Source organism: Silene latifolia, chromosome 5 (genome assembly GCF_048544455.1).
Source record: "Silene latifolia isolate original U9 population chromosome 5, ASM4854445v1, whole genome shotgun sequence".
NCBI classification, from domain to species: domain Eukaryota; kingdom Viridiplantae; phylum Streptophyta; class Magnoliopsida; order Caryophyllales; family Caryophyllaceae; genus Silene; species Silene latifolia.
In genome coordinates this window covers 2513259-2531962 of record NC_133530.1, presented here as the reverse complement: position 1 = coordinate 2531962, position 18704 = coordinate 2513259, and the positions used below count along the sequence as shown (strand labels likewise).

The window sequence follows — 18704 nt, the reverse complement described above, 5'->3', positions numbered from 1 at the left end:
AGCAAATTAAACTGTGGATAGATTTGAATTTTGGGATCAAGTGTTTATTGCTCCACGGTACACCAAACACCCATTGGAATCGATGCTTATAAGAAGATATTCGAACTGGATTTTATGAAGCTGATTGCTTATATAACTGACTTTTGCGGTGGAAAGGCGAATTTGCCAGTTATGATGAATCATTTGTTTGGAGTTATGACAAAATTTGATTATTAGATCCAAAATTTCGAGTATATGGTCAATCACCCTGTGCTTTGGTCAGCAGCAAAACTAGATTCATTTTGTCAACACATGAAAAATCATCTGAAGGGTATCAGCTCATCCGAGTATCAAAAGTTGTCCGTCAGAGTTGATAAGTTGGTGTTATATAGGCATCTTTGGTTGTCTTATGTAACCAATACTATTCTTGAATTGCTGGAAGTAAAGAGTTTTAAACAAGTGCTTGAGTATTCTTTAGTTATTTGGCTTCGTGTTAAACAGGTTACGTTACCTACACAAGAACAACTAGATAAAGCTTGGTTTGCTTGCTTCAACGAAACATTAGGCGCGTCTTGTTCTGGACTAGGGAATTGTTTTCTCATCTCTCACCAACAGATACAAGTACTCCAGAAAAAATAGAGATATTTAAAGAGACCTGTAGTGACTTGGTTTTCAAATCCATTCTGCTACTCTTTCCGGTTTACTTCTGCCAGATTTCTTGGGGTTCTCCACAAATGTGAGCATGGCAGTTGGTTTGAATGAGGCATAGGTTCATTGGTGGCGATTAATGGGTGTTCATTGTTAACGAAACTGTAAAAACCATAACCGAAAACCCTGAAAACCTCAATTTTTTAGGTTTGATTAACCGAACCGTTAATGATCATAAAAAACCGGTTCGGTTGAGGTTTTTAGAACCGCAGTTAAGTTTTTTGTATGTATTCGATCGATTTAAGGGGTTTTCTGGAATATTTTGGTTTAGATATATATATATATGTCGAATTTGTTGTTATAATTAAAGTTATTGAATTAATTGAGTATTCCGTTGTCGTCTGGTTTTTGAATGAATGTCTTTCTCATGATGCCATATTGAAATCCTTGTAGGTACTTGTTGGAGGAAGACATGAACATGCTTTAATGAAGATATAATTGGCCATGTTGAAATCCTTGTAGATACTTGTTGGAGGAAAACATGGTTTTGATGAAGATATAATTGGCCATTTTGAAATCCTTAAATGTTTTTCGTATATAAGTACGTACACCTTTTGTTTAAATAGTAATGGTCATGATCTATTATGAAGACATATGACAGTAGTATATTTTTAGGGAATTGTTATTTCCACAACGCTCATGGTCATGCTATCTATCGTACTGGAATACTCAAGAATTTAAGGTTCTAGCTTTTGACTCGGTACATTTGGGATTAATGTCCCTAATATTTAACTTACAGTTCAAATATTGGTGTAAAAAATGTTCCGTCTTCGTGCTCTTTTATCCAGGCAGAAGTAGAACTAGGCTTTACGTGCTATACATATGATTTGAGGCTGCTAGTGAGGGATTCAGTCGTGTATGACCGTCAACTTTTAGAAGCTGCCTATAAAGCCACAAAATTATCTTTTGAAATCGACTAACAAATGGTATGTGTTTTTTTATACATAGATGTTCCTCTGCGTACAGCTCCAAGTACCATCCCCGTCTTTTCTGAAAACTAGTTTTAAACCCGTGCAGAAAATGCACGGGTTGCAATTAATAACACGCGTTATCATTTTATCATTGTATATAAGAGCACTTAAATGAGTATGATTATCCTTGACTTTGTTTATTGTCATCGCAAAACAAACAGCGATGAGAATATGTTCAAGCAAAATATAAGTTTTTTTTTTTTTTTTTTTTGCCAATAAAAGATAAAAGCAAAATATAAGTGTATGTTTTTAAATGAATTTTAAATTCATGATCAATTAAATTGGTTAAAAGTATCTAGTGAATATAACATGATTTTCATACATTTAAACTGATATAAAGAACAAAGAAAAATCTTATATGGAGGGCCGACGGAAGTAAAATAACTATATATTATCTCGATATGTTAAAATAAATGTACATCTATAAATTATACTCCTATAATATTTAGATCAACAATCCTAATGTGCCTAAATTGTAATTGGACCGACATTTTCAGTTCTTTAAATGCAAATATGACTAAAATATGAGTTCAAAACTATTATTCCTTCCGGTCGAATCATTTGTTATCTGTTTTTATTTTAAGTATATTATTCATTCGTTATCTATTTCCATATCAGGTAAATAACTTTTCACAAAATGACCAATAGCCCCTTACACAAATTATAGAATAGTATGACATCATACTGTAAAAAGGTCTATTTTTATTACTCCGTAGAAAACTTTTTATTTAATGCTAATAAATAATTTGTATTTTTAGACAATAAAATCGTCTTATCGGCAAAACCGCTTCAGAAAAACTACCATATCCCATATTATTCACTACTATCGTACGCTCTATTATACACTACTACATACTCCGTAAGTCCGTATTACCTACCTATAAATTCTGATTTTGACATATAAACGGATAAACCTACCAAAACTTAAAAGCTAAACAAATTATACATAACCAAAAATATGTTTTAAGTATTAACCATACCCAGTCACCTCCTCACTCATTTTACCTCCTCGTCCCATTTCATGTGGCTCTCTACCTCTATCTTAAAGTTCCGCCGCACTACTCATCAGTCACCTCTTATATTTTTAAGCTCATCTAAACCAATCTTTGTTCATCATCATCTTTCTCCTTTTGTGATCTTACCCATTCTCAAGTATCACCTTCACACTTTTCACCTCTTATTCCAATCTCTATCAGGTCTCCACCCTAACAGAAAAAATAAAGATAAATTTTCCTTTAATTTTCCGCCTATCGACAATTTACATCAATATACATATTCTTTAATCTTTAATGCCTTTTAGATTCGAATTTAATAATTTTAATGTCAATATTAGAGTTAATGAAGACTATAAGTAGAAGAAATTCATGCAAGTATGATCCAAAAATTATACTCTGAGTTTTTTTATTCTCTTGGTCCATTTCAAAGTACATATTTTTTTTTCGATTTTTAAAATTTTGTCAATATGTTTTTTCCAAGATTTTTTCAGATCTAATATGCTTCTTATTTGACTATTTCTTATTTATTATATTTTTGGACATTCATTAAAGTGTTTTTTGTTTCTTTCAGAGAATTATTGGTAATTTTTTTTTTTTGGCTTTTTTTCTCCGAAAATCTCCACTTCTACATTAATTGTTACTCGTATTTTTTTCATTTTAAAAGATTTATCAATATTTTTATTCAAAAACTTTCAAATCTACAGTTTTTAAAAGATTTGGTAGTATAATTATAATTATTATGGTAATTTAGTTTTTTTAAATAGGTCGATGTATTCCGAATGATTAGATTTATTTCCGTAAAACAACAACAACAACAACAACAACAACAACAACAACATCAGAGCCTTAATCCCAAAATGATTTGGGGTTGGCTGACATGAATCATCCTTTCGAACCGTCCATGGGTGAACGCACGCCTCAAAATGCGAATAAAAAAAGGGGAAGATGAAAAACAAAAAGGAAGGACGAAAATGTAATGGCAAGTTAAGGTAAACTTAGGGGTTTTAAAATCGAATTCCGTCTTTCTTTTATAAAAACTTAAAATTTAAATCGAGAGAAAAGATTAAAACGATTTTAAAAACCGAAATAGAGTTAGGGCTCCGGAATGAACCAGGTACAATCTATAAGAAAGTGGTTGGTGAAATCATGTCCATAAAATGTGACTAAGTTTTTATGCTGGCTGCCACAGACCTACCGCAACCCTCCTCCTTTATCCGGGCTTGGGACCGGCAGTGAATGCCCGAAAACACTCACAGGCGGAGTTATATTTCCGTAAAACAAATACACATAATATTTTTAGATACCTGGTATTTTTTTTATTAATATATTATTTTTTAAGGAATTTATATTTATTTACTATACTCCGTACTTTTTTTTTTAAACATCATTTTTTTTAACATGAAACTATTTTTTTTTGTAACAGTTGACTTGTTGAATTAAAAGTCAAGAAGATTATTTAAAGTGGATTGAAGAGTGATAATTAGTTTACAATTATTATCACTAATTATTGAATTGAGTAATTAAGAATCGACAATTGAATAATCAAAATAGAGTAGAAATTTATTAGAGAGGAGAGAGGATAATTAAATGAGAGGTAAAACATGGGGGGACCCATACAAAGTCAATTTTATGAATTTTATCGGCCAATCAGAAACCCTTAAAGAACCTAGCTTTTATACTAAGTAGATATTTCTAATAAAGAAGCCCAACTCTCACGGCTCATCATGTTATAATTTCTAATCCTAGCCAATGGATCTGGATCCCCTAATTTACCCTTCATTGATAGTAACAATGCCTAGTAAAGCTTCAAGTAGAAGACATATGGGAGGAAGGAGGGGTAGGTGAAATAAATGTATAATTCAACTGAAGCAGTTATGTTCATTGTCCTATTTTTTCAAAACTCTTCAGCGGAACTTAATAATGACGGGTTTTGATGAATTTGTTGGGTTTTTGATCTTATAATAGAGTAAAATTGTACACTTTGGTTTGATGTTTATGATCAAAAATTGATGAAATTGTATGGTGAGTTGAGGTATGTATGTATGTTTGTATTGCAAGGCAAGTCAACCAAAAAAAGGAATTATTATTATTATTATTATTATTATTATTATTATTTTATTATTATTATTATTATTTTATTATTATTATTATTAAGTATGAACTAGACATAGTCGCTCGTATACGAAGATGATCTGTGATGTCGTGAATTCTGATTAATTAGAGTTGACGACTACTTATAATTTGGCTTTATGTTTTTTAAACAAAATCTACGCGTTGTACATATGTAACGTAATCTGAACGGGAATAATATGGTTACAATTGCCTATTCATAATGTTAGTAACATAAAGAGTTTGTTTTTGATTAACAGAGATGAAAATTGTTTCGATAACTGCACCAAAGGACTGCTACTTCACAAAAGAAAGAAGTGCAACTACTTTGGTGAGCTATTTTAATTTATTTCATAATATTGTCCAAGAAAGAGTATGATAAGGTGATCCATCAATGTAAACTATCAAACTATTTAAAGGACAGTGCTCGATATAAAACGAACATATAGGAAAGTCATTGGAAACTTGAAACTAAGCAATAAAAAGGCCAGCATATGCATATCTACGTATTTACGGTTCATTATCGGAAAAATGTTCCCGTAATGACCATCCTTAACCACAAGTCACTAAAGCTTAACGGCGCATAATATACACAATGTACTATGCTTAATCATTGCCTAAATCATTGCCTAAACAAGGCAGGTTCCGAAAATTCACTCCAGTCATGTTAAAAGAATCGGAGTCTATCGACATCAATCCCTGCCAAAGTTAGATTCAAGAATTTTGTGCTGGCAATTCAGATTAGCTCTGAGATCTAAGCATATTTGATAATTGATACCATGACTCGATATTTAGATCCCTGCTATGAGCAACTAAGATCTAAGCATTGCCTAGAATCTCAATGACAGAAACTTATATGAAACGGTTTTACATGTAGAAAGGATCAATTCACCATATAGGGAAATGAGAAATACACAAGTATTTATGCTGCCATGAAACCGTCTCATACAATAATCATTAATTAACACCCAACATATTTCTCAATAGGAATTAAACATACAAGATTACAAGCCAAAGTACATTTCTGCATAAATATACCGGTTATCTCTATCATTTATTTCAGGAATACTAGCACATTTATGTGCATTATAGACTCAAATCAGCAGCTTATCAGTAAAATAAAAATAAAAGAACTTACGCATTGCATCGGTCACTAAGTAATAAACCTGACATTTCTTGATAGTAGAACATTATCATCAATCTTTCTTCTCCCCATCTTTCTTCTCCACTGAAGGTGGCGGTGCTGGTGCTGGTGCTGCTGCTGATGCTGGTGCTGCTGCTACAGGTGCAACTCCTGCACCACCGCTTTTCTTTTCCTTTGGTTTTCCTTTCTGAGGCTTCATGAAACAGAAACACGAACAACACGGACACTGAAACAAGAACTTCATTGCTTTTAACAATTTCCGTCAATTAGTCTATAGACAATAGAGTATGGAGTACTTATCTATCTACCCAAGTTCAGACTCAAAAAAAACACAATGACGAAAGTTCCGAAAGAAGTCTCCTTTTTAGTATGTGCTTTCTAGCATTATCTTCTACTTTACTCCGAGTCATAAACACATCGATATCATAGGTCAAGTTGGTAATTTGCTTAACCATTGGATCCCATAAACATCACCATCAAAGTCCCACACAAAAGAAATTATCAATAATTTCAGCACAGAAGTTGGGTATACATTGTGGCTTGTGGGCCAAAATTATAATAAATAGCTGATTTTAGGGATTATATTTGTCCAATGAAATAAAAAAAGGGGCATTTTTGTTACTCCTTTTCGTCGAAAAAAACAATTTTTAGAGCTGGCCAGCAGTATCTAAGGGACTTTTAGAGTACTGGTTTTCGGGTGCGACTACTTCCAAACGCCGCCCAATCACATTATTTTGGTGAACTTTTACCATAATATCCTTTTCACAAATTTAATGATGTTTGTTTACGAATTTTTTTCCCCGAAATAATGATAAAATTTGACAAAATAGTGGAAATGGGGTGAGTAGCCAATAGCAATAGCGATTAAAGGTCTGTATATTGTCTCCATTTGGCTTTGATAGTCAATTGACATCAACAACCATGAATACTCCAAATACACGTAGAGAATTAGAGATACGACACAAAATCTACATGCTCGACTTATGACAGCAACTTTATACTAGTATTTTTTATAAATTGCTAAAAACAAAATATCGGTGAAAGTTATATCATTTGACCAATAAAAATCAAGTGGTGTTAAATTGTTAATAATAAATATGGGATGAAAGTACTATTCAACTTGTGAGTAGCAGGACTCAAAGTAGGCCATCCATTATACACAGTGGACAGTGGTATAGATCAGGAAAATTATCAAACAAAGCAGTGATCAGAACAGAAATTAACACACGATCTATTATTGTATTGTATAAGACCGTCTTACCGTGTGAGACAGTTCTTTTATATATAAAAAACACATTTTTAACCAATAAAAGACCGTCTCATGCTGTAAAACAGTCTTATTTTATTATTTGTGTTATCACGCACATTTATTAGAGTTTTTGTCGACTTTGAAATCCAACAGCCAGAAAATAAAATCCCTAGTAAATAGGCTAAGGCACTCAAACATGAACATGTTTTCCTACCATGAGATCATTTTGCCTTCATGCAGAAGGCTAACTTTGCATATAAAAGACTCAAAGCCAGATATGAGGATGTGTGTACTGATTACTGATACATTACTCATGTCGCTTCTGTTTAAAGCGGTGTCAGGTCCGCCATGTGCTAACGATTGTACACGGCCCATAATTCAAAGGGGAACATAAATTACATTGCCTGATTATTTACTCTCTCAGTTTTAATAGGTTGTTTACATTTTTATTTTAGACAAGTTTTGTTCACTTAATGGCAGTTTTGCCCCTGACCAACACATATAAACAAAGTAGTCTCATAAGATTGCAAGGATGTAAAAGTAATTAATTCCAAACGATACCATTAACCTTAAACTTCATTCTTGAAGCACACGTAAACTGCCTAACAGAATAGAAACTAATGTTGTGTGGTGTGACGATCATATTTCAAGGCGGTATCTGGTGCATCCATGGCATAATTGACCAAGATTAGGCTGTGACTGCCAATATAGAGAGAAATACTGTGTTTACCTTAGTTTTAAAGAAAACAGACACGCAATTTAGATATCAGAGTCTTGCTGCCTTCTTGGTTGATGTTGGTGCATTCCGGTAGTCATACACTCCCAGGCCCGACTTCCTGCCAAGACGACCAGCATCAACATACTGTACGAGAAGCGGACATGGGGAATATTTAACGTCTCCAAGTCCAGCATGAAGGACTTTTAGTATTGATAAACAAACATCCAAGCCAATGAAATCTGCCAGCTCCAAGGGACCCATAGGCTGATTTGTTCCCAGCTTCATGCCAACGTCTATGTCCTCCTTTGTAGCCACCCCGGTATATAATGTAAAAAAGGCTTCATTTATCATGGGCATAAGGATTCGATTTACAATAAATCCTGAATAGTCCCTGGAGCAAACCACGGTCTTCCCGAACCTAACAAATCAAAATATATACATGAAGGTTGATTCACATATAAAAAGTCTTTATGAACAGATTCAAATGAACAGAAAAGACCAAAATATTTAGACAGATTAAGGGTGAAGAGGTCTTTTGATATAATACAATTTAATTGACAAAGAAAAAAAAAAAAAAAAACGACGAACAGACGTCCATCTTTCCCAGTTCCCCATCCCAACAACTTTCCTCCTCCTATTGCTTCTTTGGCCACCATGTTTCTGCCCTCCGGGCTCCGGCTAACACGCTGCCAACATGGTCACCTCCGACAACCACCTCACACCGGCATCCACCTCCACCATTTTTGTAACCACTCCCCAAAAGGGTTAACCAAATCTTCCTAAATGTCATTTGGTTCCGAAACCCATTGCCGAAAATGGTACCCTAAACCATATTATGGCAAAAATGGTAGATTGTAAGTGAGACGGAAGATGGATGTCGCTGCGAAATGTGTGTTGAAGCCGCCACAGAAGGGCAGTTCTAGTGATGATCTGATGTGCAGAGGGGTGGCGGGTGGAGCTGTGGAACAATGGTGGATGGGAGTTTGAAGGGTTTGTGGGGAGTAGGTTAAGTAAATAAAATTAGCTACTTGTGAATGATAAGACCCAAGATTGATCTAACTCGTGGCCAAAGATTGTCAACATCACGGAACCTAAGAACTATTTCACCCAGAGAAACACCAGTCATGTACTCCAAATGAAAGACGGTAACTCATTACCTCTCTGCCAATGTCTTTGTTACATTAAAAGTCTCATCAGATGTGTCTGCACCCCTTATAATCTCAACCAGCGTCATTATTGGAGGAGGGTTCATAAAATGCATGCCAATTACCTGCAATAGCAAAATGTTCTGATTCATTCGTTAACATGGCAAAAGTCCCATCATGCAACAGGATTAGATCTCGCGTCAAAGAATCTATGGGAATATAGTTGGCAGCCTTAAAATAGGAGATATAAATTAAGCAGATTGAGGACGAACCAATGAACTATGAAAAAGCAAACATGTTCTGAGTAAGGCAAAGTAAGTAAGTGACGCTATTCTTTTGTTCTGGTCCATCTAGATTACGATGGAATAAAGCAAAATGATTTGGCCAACTAGTTGCCCTTCTTTTTATGGTAGCCGTTTTTCTATGCAATTCTTGAATTTTTATGATGGGTCACTCGGAAACAATCATTTTTGTTGATGACACATGGCCAGATGGGTATTATTTCGGACATCCAATCTCTCTTAATAACCTTGAGGCTCTTGGGTGATGTAAGCAAACATGGTCTAATAAGTCATTAAAAAATCCTCATGTTTCAGCCAAATTCTGCATAAAATTTATGATTTCAAACTTGCAGAGATGAAGATTTGTTCCACAGACAGCTAAATAGCTTAACATGAGACGGTAGGACCCACCTGATTAGGCCGGCTTGTAACTGAAGCAAGTCGTGTTATGGAGATCGAACTAGTGTTTGAAGCTAATATGGCAGATGGTTTAGTTATCTTGTCTAGGTCAGTAAATAGCTTTTTCTTAACAGCTTCTGACTCCGCAATTGCTTCAATAACAAAATCTGCAGAATGAAAATCCTCCAAACTAGTGGTACAGTGTAGACGCTTCGGAACATCAGTGATGGTAGCCTAACATGAAGAAACTAGTAACCATCAAAAGCTTGTAAAGGGCTGAAACACACGTATAGAAAGCATTATAGCGATAGCAGAAAATTGTCTAAAAGATATCATTGTTAATCAATTGGTTGAGCAGATATTGCACCAAGCACACAGATAATGAGCTGTTTTATGAGGAAATATCGACTATTTGACTTAATCCTTTAATGTTTCTTCCTACTCTTGCTTAAAAGTATGGCACTTTAACTGAGACTCTGAAGGAATAAGCAGCAACAGATAGAGCAACTGAAGAATGAAGATGATTAAAAGAGGTAATATGAATGTTCTCGACGTATGTCATCTATGCAGCCATACACAAGTGTCAATGTTTTCCATCTCTGTTATTAATTCTTAGACTGGATCTAACCCTAAATTAATTAACAGATGTGTTATAACAGAAGCAAGAAAGAACTGATAAAAACAATAAAGAGACAAACGCACAGATTTACGTGGTTCACTAACGGTGTGTTAGCTACGTCCACAGGGCAGAAGGGAGAGAGTTTTATTGATATGTGAGGAGTTTTGATTCTGATTCGACGGTATGATCTAGGTAGAGGCTTAGAGAGTTTATATAATACTCTCTAAGACCTAATACAGAATGACCTAATAAAGGCCCAAAACAGACCTAGCCCAATAAAATCAAGGCACAAACCCAACAAGATGTTTGAAGTCTGAACAATAACCCTGAACTATACTATAACAACCTGGCTCATAAATGCTTATAACCCTGAAAAATGGTAAACAGTTGAATACATCGTCAGAACTCAGAAAAATAACCATAACAACCTGGTTCAGTTTTTTACTACCACTCCTTAGTAAATATATTATCAGCTGTAGCAAGACACAACAACCTTACCCGCTTGATCCCCCTTTCGAACATCAATTTAGCGTGCTTCTACTCATTTTTTACGCTAATCTCAAGCACCACACAAAAATTTTCTCCGTTCTACACTACCTTCGGATTTCCTCTATTCCCTTAATAACCTCTAAATGGTAGCCATGTTGCTGGTTGTCAAAATGTGAAAAGATGAGATTTCTTACTCCGTCTCATTTTCCAAATCCCCCTGCGCTCCTTTCTTCAAGCTAAGCCACAAGCTCCATTCCTCACCAACAAACATAATTCCATTAATGCTGGCCATAACCTCTCACCCTCACCCTCACCCCCACCCCCACCCCCCATCCCCCACCACACAAAAATTTAAGATCGCCTCATCAATTATATCATCTATTGATACGCGTATAGTCCCACCATCCTCTCCACCAATAGCCATCACCAGGCCAAACAATCTAAACATTTGTAAAAGAAAAATGTACTTTCGTCTGTCTGACTCCCGCAGATTCAGGGGCATGTACATCAAAATTAACATTCATATCAGTTAGGAATAGCTTTTAATGTCTTTGTTGTTATGCTTCAATGCAACTTACAGTCTTGCATATACCACCAACCACAACAGATTCCGAATACCACTTACACAATCTTATAAACCACTAACAATCTCAAATTTGAGGAACTCCCACCAATCAAAATCCAAACTTTTTCAAAACCCATCTCCGATTTTACATCAAATGAAACTCCAACAAAAACATACAGAAATCCAGTATTCGCGTGATCATTTATTGGATCTAACACATAAAAGACTGAAACTTTGAATTAATGGTAAAGTATCTATTCTTGATTTCATACATAATCTTATAGACCACCACCATCGATAACAACAACAAAAAATACACCGGTACCTCAATGGATCTCACAAATTGCAGCGTAAGGGGGGTCGGATATTGAACAAATTCAAATTTTGGTGAACTCCAACCAATCAAAACACAAACTTCTTCAAACCCATCTTCAGTTGTACACCAAATCAAACTTTAACCAATAAACAAAACAAGAACATACACAAAACCCGGTATTTACATGATCATCTCTTGATTCTAACACACAAGAGACTCTAACTTTGAATCAGTAACAAAGTAATCCTAAAGTTACAATACCTAGGAAAGTAATCAAACTACAACCAATTCCCAAAACAAAAACATATTCCCTCCGTCTCAATACTGTTTACCTTTGATTAAAATACTCACCACTACGAATAAAAAACGTAAATAAATGATTGGGATGGAGGGAGTACAAAAACCCAGTACTTGCATGATCATTTCTTGCTTCTAAGTTCTAACACAAAAAGACTGTAACTTTGAATCAATAACACAGTAATTCTAAAGTTACAATACCAAAGAAAATTACCAAATCAAACATTAACCAGTATTGCATGATCAATTGATCATTTCTTGATCATAAAACAAAAAAGACTGTAACTTTGACATAATACCAAAGTAATTCCAAATTCTAAACTTACAATCAGTCTCTCATGAGACGGGCATATCCGTCTTAAGATTAGAACAAGTCAAATAGTTACAATTACTGATCATTCCTTGATTAAAACACACAAAAGACTGTAACTTTGTCATAATACCAAAGTAATTCTAAATTCTAAATTCTAAACTTACAGTCAGTCTCTCTTAATACCACAATATAACATATCCGTCTTAAAATTAAAACGAGTCGAATAGTAACTATACCTGAGGAAGTTTGCCTTTGGAAATCAAACGTTGGATAGAATTATTGATATTATTAGTAGCCTTTTCAAGAGCTTTAGGATCAGAATCAAGAAGCCAAACATGGAAGCCATTAACAGCAGCCAATTGAGCAATTCCTGAACCCATTTGACCTGCACCCACAACCCCAATTACCTCTAAATTCTCCATTTTTAATACAAAATTTCAGTAATTTTGTAATATGATCAGTTTTATTATGAAATTGATTGAGAAATTTGTTTTTTTAATTTTAGATTAAGTGTTTTGATTCAACTTTCAAGGTTGATTGCGTTAATTTTAGGATTAGTCCATATATCTGTGAAGAAAGCGACGCTTTAACAATTATCTGTAAACACTGGCCTGTCGCCCGTGCATGAACCTCAATTAATAGATCTATTGTATCACTGGAGGTATAATGTTATTTGTGCATGAACCAGGACAGGAAAGAACGTATCTTCTCGGTTTATGGGAATGGAGCAAACTACTTCCTCCATTCAACTCCAAACTACCATAGTACACTTTTCACGTTTGTCAAACGTGTTTTTTGTTGTGCAAAAATATCATTAAACGTACGTATAAAAAATTATAAAAGTTACATATTTTTAATGTCTTTTCGTAAAGACGAATCAAATAAGATCCCACAAGAATATATTTTCACTTATATATTGAGAGAAAATTGCAATTGAAGATTCATTTGTGAATAGTATGCAAAAACCAATATGGTAGTTTGGAGTTGAATGGAGGAAGTATTTGACTATATGACAGAAGAAATTATTCATTCTTGACTCTTTAAAATAAGGGTTTTTTTAATGTGTACCCTAACGGCACACATTAAGAGTCTAAATATATAAAGAATCAAAGGAATATTTCACTAAATATGGAATAAATGAGTTGATTTTTACATTTATCACGATATATTCCTTTAATTCTTTCTATATTTAGACTCTTAATGTGTACCTTTAGGACACACATTAAAAAAACGCTTAAAATAAAGTGAATTTTATGAGTTGAACTGACCCAAACTAAATTGAAGTAAACATATGAACCTCGACTGGATAAGGACTTGGGACAAAACCATGTAATTCAGTCAATCGGGTCAGAAATGGCTCATATTGGCCCGGCCTAACTTTACAGGTCGAGTTGTTGGTGTAAAGCCACTTTGTGTCGATTGATATACCAGGTCGGCGGGTCGGGTCGAGTTCGGGCTTAGTCATTATTGGATTTTGTTACTTTATTGCATTACTTCAATTTTTTAACTTTAAGTTTAGTTTTGGACCGTTCTTTATTTGGTTTAATTACTTCATTATTAAGTCAAATATATCAAGCTAAACGGTAAACCGCTTTCATTTTTATCAATATTAAGCTTAAAAGTTGTCGGGTTATCAATCAAATCAGGTATGGTTCATATCGAGTCGGATCGGATCGGGTTTGGGGGTCACCGATCATCGGATCGTATCGGTGTCGGATCGCAAATGGGACGAGGTCAATTTCGGGTAGTTAATTTACCAGGTAAGCTAGTTGACATTTGGATACTTTTTTTTAATAAAGAGGACAACAAGGACGGTTTCGATACTGCAATCGAATTCCGGTCATAAGTATATCATCTCATAAGTCATAAGTCATAACTTTACTAATTAAGGTAGTTGACATTTATTTCATTTAAATACATTTATAAATATATATAAAAGTAATATAAAAGTACTCGGTAGTATAAATAAAAGAGCTAAAGAAGTAGTAGCTAATACTTTATTTCTTGTACAAAGAAAGACTAAAGATTTAAAAACCGGTTTTTCTAACCTATGCCCACTAGGCATAGGATAAGAAACCCAAAAAGGAAAGAAATAAATGATACGGAGTATTTGTTTGGGAAATTGCAATATCAACTACTTTTACTTTGATTTACAAGAAAAACCCTTTAAAAAAACATAAATTCTCATTGAAGACGGTCATATACGTCACAAGTTGAAAATGGGTCAAGTAATACTCAAGTGGGTAGATAAGACAAAAGCATAATGCTTCTCCCTAAACATTTTGCTTTGTCTTATCTATCCGCTTGGATATTACTTGATCCGTCTTCAGTTTGTGACGGATATGTCAATTGAAGACTTGGCGGAAAAAAAAAAGGATTAATTGACGGGAATAATCCCACCTTTACGCTCTCTTCCCATAATAATCCAAGCTTTCATTAATCTCATAATAATCCGACCTTTTAGCATTGTCTTCTTTAAATGCACTCAAAGACTGGTCACCTGTTGAACTGGTTGCCCAAGTCACTAATGATTCATTTTTCTCTTTATTTATCTTTCTATTAGTTTGTTACAACTTACAAGTCACACTCCCACTCTCTCATTCTCTCCTGTTAATCTCCTGTTAGACCAAGTTCCTATGTCCGAGACTTGACTCTCCTCTTCCCAAGCAAATCAATCATTCCATTATATCTTTTCCATTCACCCCCATGTACCAGATTAAAACTTTCGGTCGTCCGTCTTCAAGCTTCCTATTATTTGTGACCATTATGATTTCTCCTGGGCTTACATTTTCCACCACAATACCACATACTATTGAACTTGTTAGTATTTGCAGCCAATGGGTTAGGAAGTTATAGTATGGATGGAGGATGGAGTTCGTTTGCTACATAAACAAATTCACCAAAGAAAGTAAATTCTCATATACAGAGCAAACCTTAATGAAATTAACCCAAGTATTGCTTCAACAATTAAAAACATATGATCACAGTAACAATAATGGAGCAGTATGACAAGGGTTATAACCTTACCATAATTCAAAAAATCACAATGACAATTACTATGATCAATATTCAAATTGACAGAGAGAGAGGAATTCGGAGAGGAGTACCAATAGAAAGGCCAAAGAGTGCAATCAATATCAAAGACGACCAATTTAGGAAGGATTTGAAAAGCACCCGAACCATGGTGCCGTCAATTAAAGGTTGACGAACGAGATAATATGGTGGTCATTGGTGTTGGAGTAAAGAAGCACTAACAATGTAAAGCAAGGAAAAACAGAAGAGATATAACCCGATTCGTAGTGCCGTGGTAAAGGAGCCACTGCCTTGAAAACTATATTCCGGTACGACCGTGGTGGCGATCAGCTAGTGCCGGTAGTTCCCCAAGGATAACACTACAGTCTCCACTCAGTTTCGCCCACTTGGAACTGTGAGACTTGGAACGAAAATAATTACCATTACCCAGAAATTATAATAGAAGAGAGGAAATATTTGAGATTGAGAGAGCAGAGTGAATTGTGTGTTTTTCTGATGTCGACTGATGCTCTATTTATAATAAATAGAGGCAGTTAGAGAGCCAAAAAACGTGGCCTAAAACACAGCCAACAACAGAGAAAAACCGGGAGCAAGACTCTCTCCCACTAACAGTCATATTGACTGACTGTTAGGCACATTCACTGCATATGGACAGCCCATATACACACAAGAGCAAAAAGGTAAAAGGGGGCCAACGCACCGCGGGTGCTCTACCCAAACCCGAGCCCGAGCTCGAGCCGGGCCGGCGCGCGCGCGCGTGTGTGTTTGGACCCAAACCCACTGGCCCAATACTCCCAACAAAAGCCTCCTTGGTCCACACAATTAACTAGTGGAGTACACTAGTTAATATAAAGTGACCAAACTATTCTTCACCCACCGATGTGGGACAAAGAAAGGAAACTTGGAAAAAACAAATGGCTTTACCAGCCATCACTTCCAACAATCCCCCACAGATGGCGAAGAAAAGCAAAGAAAAGAAATTTATGGGTAAAGGAAGGATTGGATACTTAGGTATCAATATCTTTCGATTTGAATTGACACTTTAGTGAAATGAGGAAACAACTTACTTACAGCGAGAGAATATCTTGCGATTTGAATTCCTAGTTGAGCTTCGGTCGATACCCCCCACAACACATATCATACCTTCAGATTAAGATCGTTCCGCGAAAGTGCAACGCGCTCTTTTAGAGCTATGCGTTTACCTCGGTACTAATAGATGTGTTCAGAAGACTTCTCATAGTCTAATGATCGTTACACCTACGTAGGTGACTCAAGTGCATCTCAGTAGCACTTCTCACATGAGTCATTAAGGACCTAAGTCCAACCTGGTGTATGATCCATCAAGTGTGTCTCAAAAGCACCACCATAAAGGCTATGAATCATACAACGCCATAGGAATAGAAGCTTTAGACCTAGTCAAGTCTCACTCTTGACCTAAGGACTTAAGCCCCATTCCCCTCGACGTATCAACGACTAGTCTCCTAGCCAGCCCTTTAGTAAAGGGATCAGCAAGATTGTTTTCGGACTTCACATAGTCCAAAGCAATCACTCCATTGTCTTGGAGTTGTCTAACTGCAGCGTGCCTTATTCGAATATGTCTCTTTTTCGAATTGTAGACACTATTATTTGCAACACCAATAGCGACTGCATGAGTCACAAAGGTGCGGGAGACCGGTGTTAGCCGTCCGCCCCACACTTGGTATATCAGCTAAAAGGTTTTTCAACCATTCAGCCTCTTGTCCTGCCAACTCAAGAGCTATGAACTCAGATTCCATGGTAGAGCGTGCAATACAAGTCTGTTTAGAAGACTTCCACGATATGGCACCTTCACCCATGGTAAAGACATAACCACTAGTAGAACAGATCTCATCGTTACCGCAACCCGATTCGCATCACAATATCCCTCTAACACAAAGAGGAAATTTACTATAATGCAAACATAAGTCAACTGTTCCTTTTAGGTATTTTAGTAAACGACGAAGAGCGATCCAGTGTTCATTGCTAGGGTTATGTGTATAACGACTCGCCTACTAATTGTATAAGCAATATCTTGGTCGAGTACAGTTCATTAAAAACATCACACTACCTAGGATTTTAGCATACTCTTCTTGGGAAACACTCTTGCCCAAGTTTTTACACAATGCTACACTAGGATCATAGGGTGTTCGCGGACACATCATCAAAGCAATTAAACTTTCTCAACACTTTTTCAACATAATGAGATTGACTTAGACAGATTCCATTGGGGTTTCGGATGACCTTAACTCCTAGGATAACATCAGCTTCTCCTAAGTCCTTCATCTCAAAATGTGATGACAAAAATTCTTTGGTTCTAATTATCACCTCTAAATTATTACCAAGTATTAACATGTCATCAACATAAAGGCATATAAGCACACAATCAGATTCTATTACTTTTGAATAAACACATGAATCAGAATTGTTAACCACATAGCCATTACTTATCAAAGTGTTGTTAAATTTCTCATACCACTGTTTAGGTGCTTGTTTCAGTCCATAGAGTGACTTGTTCAGTTTACACACTTTACTCTCTTGACCCTCAATCACAAAACCTTCAGGTTGAGACATATAGATCTCTTCCCTTAGTTCACCATTCAAAAAGCGCTTTTAACATCCATCTGATGTATAATAAGGTTATGAATAGCAGCTAAGGCGACAAGAGTCCTAATAGTCGAAATTTTGGTCACAGGAGAGTAAGTATCAAAATAATCAATACCCTTCTTTTGTGTAAAGCCTCTAACTACAAGTCTAGCTTTGAACCTCTCTATTGTACGGTCAGGTCTCATTTTCTTTTTAAAGATCCATTTACTTGTAATGGGTTTACTACCTTTAGGTAAATCAGTCAACTCCCAAGTCCGATTTGACACAATAGAGTCAAGTTCACTTTTAATAGCATCTTTCCAAAAATTAGCATCAATGGATTTCTTGCCTCACTATAAGTTTTTGGGTCATCTTCTATTAAAAAAGCTGAAACAAATTCATCACTAGCACAAACAGTGTATCCATGTTCAGACAGCAAAGTTGAAACAAAATCAGCTCCAAAGTTCTTTGGACATCTAGGTCTCTTAGTCCTTCTAGGTTCAACAACATGATCAATAGAAGAGCTACTACTAGCATGTGAAGAGATATCAACAGATGTAATAGGTAAACTAGGAGGTGAGTCAACATTCTTCTGTAATGGAAAAACATGCTCAAAAAACACAGCATCTCTAGCTTCAGATATAGAACGATCACTTAAAGACATGAATCTATAAGCAGAGCTATTTTGAGCATAACCTATAAAAACACAATCATAGGTCTTTGGTCCAACGGTAGGTCTTCTAAAGTCAGGTAAGCCTACTTTAGCCAAACAC

General features: G+C 35.5%; 1 protein-coding gene across 1 annotated transcript; it reads right to left on the bottom strand.

The window, feature by feature from the left end:
• Positions 1-5627: 5627 nt before the first annotated feature.
• On the bottom strand, positions 5628-12930 carry LOC141656390 (uncharacterized). Its single transcript, XM_074463261.1, has 4 exons — positions 12534-12930; positions 9711-9932; positions 9031-9143; positions 5628-8291 (listed from the first exon to the last, which is right to left on the bottom strand). The coding sequence occupies exons 1-4, from the start codon at positions 12717-12719 to the stop codon at positions 7922-7924; spliced, it is 891 nt and encodes a 296-aa protein (XP_074319362.1). The 5' UTR covers positions 12720-12930; the 3' UTR covers positions 5628-7921.
• Positions 12931-18704: the final 5774 nt, after the last annotated feature.